General features: G+C 35.4%; 1 protein-coding gene across 1 annotated transcript; it reads left to right on the top strand.

Annotated features, from left to right (window-relative positions):
* The first annotated feature begins 408 nt into the window (after nt 1–408).
* Nucleotides 409–2,983, top strand: LOC146896730 (uncharacterized). Its single transcript, XM_085738452.1, has 3 exons — nt 409–595; nt 630–1,056; nt 2,058–2,983. Exons 1-3 carry the CDS (start codon nt 409–411, stop codon nt 2,749–2,751), a joined length of 1,308 nt encoding a protein of 435 aa, XP_085594578.1. The 3' UTR covers nt 2,752–2,983.
* The last annotated feature ends 2,094 nt before the right edge of the window (nt 2,984–5,077 follow it).

Below are 5,077 nucleotides of genomic sequence, written 5' to 3'. Positions count from 1 at the left end.
AAAAAAAAATGCAGATTGTGATTAAGGAACACATAGTTTTAACTGACTTTTTTTTCCCCATATCTATGGGTTCTAAGGAAACCTAAACTATCATAAAATAAGATCTTTAGAATTAAGTGGGACCTGTCACCATGTATCAAAAGATAACAAAGTTGATGGTTATTTGTTGAAGGGTTTGATCCATTGTGGGTTACATTGCATTTGCAAGAGGTCAATTCTATGACTCGAACCTTTGACCTCTTAACTCACATGGCTTCAATTTTATGTTTTAATACTGATCAAACAAGTGCGTGGTATATTTGTTTCATTCCTGGTTTGATTAACCGTTCTGTCTTATATTTAACAGGCCAGCCGAGTTTTGCGAAAATAGTACCATAGATAAAATGACGGGTCTGTTGTGACAAGTATATGGATCCCCAGGCCTTTATTAGGTTGTCGATAGGCTCTCTGGGTTTGAGAAGTACTGGAATTGAACTGAACACTGGAAAATCCGGAATTCAAAGACTTTCTTCAACTTATGTTTGTGAGATACGACTTCGAGGTTTTCCTGTTCAAACATCATCAGTCCCCTTGATAACCTCTGCCGAAGTTATACGTGATACACAGAACCTTGATAACCTCTGCCGAAGTTATACGTGATACACAGAACATTGCTTCAAGCTTTTACCTCGAAGAATCTGATTTAAAAGCGTCGTTAGCTCCTGGTTGTTTCTATAATCCTCATGCATGTTTGGAGATTGCCGTATTTTCAGGGAAGAAGGGATCTCATTGTGGAGTTGGTGTTAAAAGGCAGCAAATCGGCATTTTTAAAATGCAGGTTGGCCCTGAATGGGGTGAAGGGAAACCTGTGATTCTTTTTAACGGATGGACAGGTATTGGCAAGAACAAACAGGAGAACGGAAAACCAGGTGCCGAATTGCATTTGAAAGTTAAACTAGATCCTGATCCTACATATGTTTTTCGGTTTGAAGATATAACAACATTGAGTCCTCAGATAGTTCTGCTGCAAGGATCAATCAAGCAACCAATATTCAGTTGCAAGTTTAGTAAGGACAGGTGATATGAAGTATTATACTTTCGATTATGAAAACTTTTTAGAAGTCATGACTCAATTGTTCTCACGTAACTTGCATTCAAATTTTAAAATCAAAGTAACATGTTGTCATAGAACCATAACACTCCATGTCCTTGGTCCAAATATGCTGCTTGAGGTACATATATTTGAAACTAAACTTGCTGCATGATATAGGTTCTTCTGACCTTGTCATCCCTACTATAAAATTAATCAGTTTGAATTAGAGATTACTCCCTCTAGGTTTTGCAACAAAAAAAAAAAAAAAATGGTGCTCTCTATGTCCCATTGAGTGTCACATTTGCAAAAAATAACTATCTCCGAATGGCTGTCAATTTCAATTTACTATGTATATATAACAACTTTCTTCTAGTTGTACCATCTAACTAATACTATGTGCATCACTCACAAATCAATATCTTTCACTTTGCATTTATGATAATGGTGAATACACGATAAAGTTAATTTGGTAAAACTGTTATTCTCTTTCTTTCATTTATAGTTTCTCCTTAGTTTGTGTGAAATAACCAGATGTGACACTCACAATGGGACGGAGGGAGTAATTTTTTGTAATAAATAATTCACTTCTGTCTTCTCTATTAAAAGAAAGAGAAATTCTAACAAGTGCCCTTAGGGCACTAGTTAAGAAACTAAAAGTACAAACTTTATTTTGGAAATTGTGTATTTGACTTATTGAAATATCAAAAAGTAACTTTTTCTACATAAAATTTAGCAATTGTTTCTATTTTTGAATCCTTAACTAGTGCCCCCCTAAGGGCATTTGTTAGCATAACCCTAAAAGAAAAATCAGTTTTTTTTCCTTCATATAGAGCAGAAGTTTTTGTTCTTTCTACATAGACGAATATATTTTTCTTTGCAATCTGAAGCATGGACAAAACAGAACATCATGCCAAAATGTTAATAAAATGCATGTGTATCTAAAAGTTTGTTATTAATAAAGCTTTTGATAGTTATTAAATGACAGGGTTTCTCAGATTGACTCGTTGAGCACATACTGGTCGGGTTCTCCTGACATTTCTGACTTAGAATCGGGGAGGAGAGAGAGAAAAGGGTGGAAGGCGAAGATACATGATCTATCTGGTTCAGCTGTAGCTGCAGCCTTCATAACAACTCCATTTGTTCCATCTTCAGGTTGTGATTGGGTTGCAAGATCCAACCCAGGAGCTTGGTTGATTGTTCGTCCCGATGTGGTTGGTAGCTCCGAGAGCTGGCAGCCGTGGGGAAAGCTTGAAGCATGGCGCGAGCGCGGCATTAAAGACTCTATATGTTGCAAATTCCATCTTCTATCCGAACCTCAAGATGGAGGCAATCTTCTTATGTCTGAAATTCATATAAATGCCGAAAAGGGTGGCGAGTTTTTCATTGATACCGAAAAACACATGAGAAACGTGGCTTCTGCGACAAGTCCAATACCTAGTCCTCAAAGTAGTGGGGACTTTGGTGCACTGAGTCCGGTTGTTGGAGGTTTTGTCATGAGCTGTAGAGTTCAAGGTGAAGGAAAGCGTGGCAAACCATTAGTACAGCTGGCATTGCGACACGTGACGTGCGTGGAGGATGCTGCCATCTTCATGGCACTTGCGGCAGCTGTTGACCTCAGCATTGAGGCATGCAAGCCTTTCCGAAGGAAGATCAGAAGAGGGTTTCGGAACTCTATTTGACAAACAAGGCTAATGGTAATGGATGCTTATATGCCTTTGCTTTTCATTAATGTAATATTTATATTTTATAGAAATGTACAGCATAAGTTGCCACACATTGCTCTCTTGAGAAAATCGTCAACTCATAAGCAATGTGATTTATTTCGCTATGCGACAATGTAACTTTGTACTATTAAGATGCACAAAACAAGGTCTTAAGCTAATCAACTTCTCTAAAATTGACCTCCATTAATAACTGTTTTTTTTTTTTTTGACAAAACCATTAATAACTGTTATTGTCATATGCTTATCATCTTTTATTCATTACACATGTTTTTTTTTGAAAAAGCTAAATTAGCCTATCCAAATTAGATTCATTACAGATGTTAATTGGGTTCATGAATCATGAGACACATTATAAATTGCCTATTGACTGGATTTTAAGATATGTATAGTTTTATAGTTTTGTTGTATAAAGTGAATAAAAAAAAAACACATTGTCACCGTAGACTCCAGTGTGAACTTTAATCAAAATAAATTGTGGAATATGTAATGCACTAATGTCATAATAATAAGATTATAGGATAAAGATCTCACTGAAATTACAAAATTATCTTACATAAATTTTAAATGATTTATGATTAATGAAATTATTTTTAATAACTGTATGAGCATTAAACAAACATAATTTATATATTATTTAAAACTACACTATTGAAAAATGAGTAAATGTGTTCTGATGGGTACGCAAGGTTCTAACTGCCCAAGTATCAAAAATGGTAATGTATCTATCTATCCTACTCTAATTGTTTATACTTATTGATGTGACTGAGGCGCTAAAGTTGTAGGGTGTGGTCACCATTTGCAAGTGCCATAGTGATAATTTCGTTGCTAATTATGAAAGTATAGGTGGTAGATGTCAAGGTGAATAGAATGATAGGGTATGGCTTGAACTCAAGATAGACACAAGTGGAATATTGTTATTTATGTTAACAAATCATTGAGTAGTACGTCTTCGTGAGCTTAACTCGGTTGGTAGGGACAATGCATAATATATGTAAGGTTTGGGGTTCGAACTCACCACCACAAAAAAAATCATTGGGGTTGGGTTCGAACCCACAGGGGGATGCATACTAAGGCTATGTGTGGCTAAAGCCCCACATGCCTTTTCCTTTTTATTTTTATTTTTAAATAATAGATATAACCCAAATGAACAAGTCCCACCACAAAAAAATAAATAATCATTGGGGTTCGAACCCAGCAGGGGCGGATGCATACTAAGGCTATGTGTTGCTAAAGCCCCACATGCCTTTTCCTTTTTATTTTTATTTTTAAATAATAGATATAACCCAAATGAACAAGTCGATAAATGACTAAACTATCTTTTTTACAAGTGTGTTTCATGTTTGAATCCCGCAAAGTCATTTACGGCATTTGATGTGAACAAATTATTGAGGGTGACCGAGTTTTATTCAAATGATTTTAATAGATGTGTCGGAAGTGGCGTTACACCATCAACTTAAGAATTATGTTATAAATGTTCAATTTGACCCAAAATTTGCTAAGTTGAAAGAGCTTTCAGATCTTTGTGCAAAACTTGTGGAAACAAATAAATGCAACACATTTGCTATGGTTTATTAACTTTTGAAGTTGGCTTTGCTCTTGCCGGTAACAACCGCAAGTGTTGAACGTGTTTTTCCATTGTAATGTATTGTATCAAACAATGTTATTTTTTATTTTTAACATAGTTTGTATTATTGTTTCTTTGAAAATTTAGCCCCACATGCATCAAAAGTCCGGATCCGCCCCGGAACCCACCACAAAAAAAAAAAAAATCATTGAGTAGTACTTCTTGCCTACTAGGAGTATATCTTAAGCTTCTAGGTAGAGCTTAAATAAAACTCGTATGTTAAGAAAGAAAACTTGAGGGGTAACCTTGGCGCAACCGGTAAAGTTGTTGTCATGTGACCGTAAGGTCACGGGTTCAAGTCCCTGGAAACAGCCTCTTGTGTAAAAACAGGTAAGGCCGCGTACAATACACCAAATGGTGGGACCCCTTCCCGGACCTGCGTATGCGGGAGCTTCGTGCACCGGGTTGCCCTTTTATGTTAAGAAAGAAAACTTCTAGGTAGAGCTTAAATAAAATTTTCGTATGTTAAGAAAGAAAAAACTGTTGTAAATCAGTGTATTGATTAAAAAAAAAAAAAAAAAAAAAAAAAAACTATATCCAGTTAAAATTACACTTTTAATTCTAAATATTTTTATATATTTCTTGTTGGTTTTTATCTTAAATTGTATCTCAAAATAAAATGTTAACTGATGGATAGAACAGGATAGAGTAAAATGA

Source organism: Medicago sativa, chromosome 8, assembly GCF_051527215.1.
Source record: "Medicago sativa cultivar Bolivia chromosome 8, Bolivia_mono, whole genome shotgun sequence".
NCBI classification, from domain to species: domain Eukaryota; kingdom Viridiplantae; phylum Streptophyta; class Magnoliopsida; order Fabales; family Fabaceae; genus Medicago; species Medicago sativa.
The sequence above is the reverse complement of the archived record's forward strand: the minus strand, read 5'-3'. Positions and strand labels throughout refer to the sequence as shown.

What these genes read in the sequence shown, in the direction of transcription:
- LOC146896730 (XM_085738452.1), top strand. Translation starts at nt 409, where the DNA reads ATGGATCCCCAGGCCTTTATTAGGTTGTCGATAGGCTCTCTGGGTTTG. An exon ending in AACCTCTGCCGAAGTTATAC is followed by an intron (nt 596 to 629) that starts GTGATACACAGA and finishes CCTCTGCCGAAG; the next exon opens with TTATACGTGATACACAGAAC. An exon ending in TGCAAGTTTAGTAAGGACAG is followed by an intron (nt 1,057 to 2,057) that starts GTGATATGAAGT and finishes ATTAAATGACAG; the next exon opens with GGTTTCTCAGATTGACTCGT.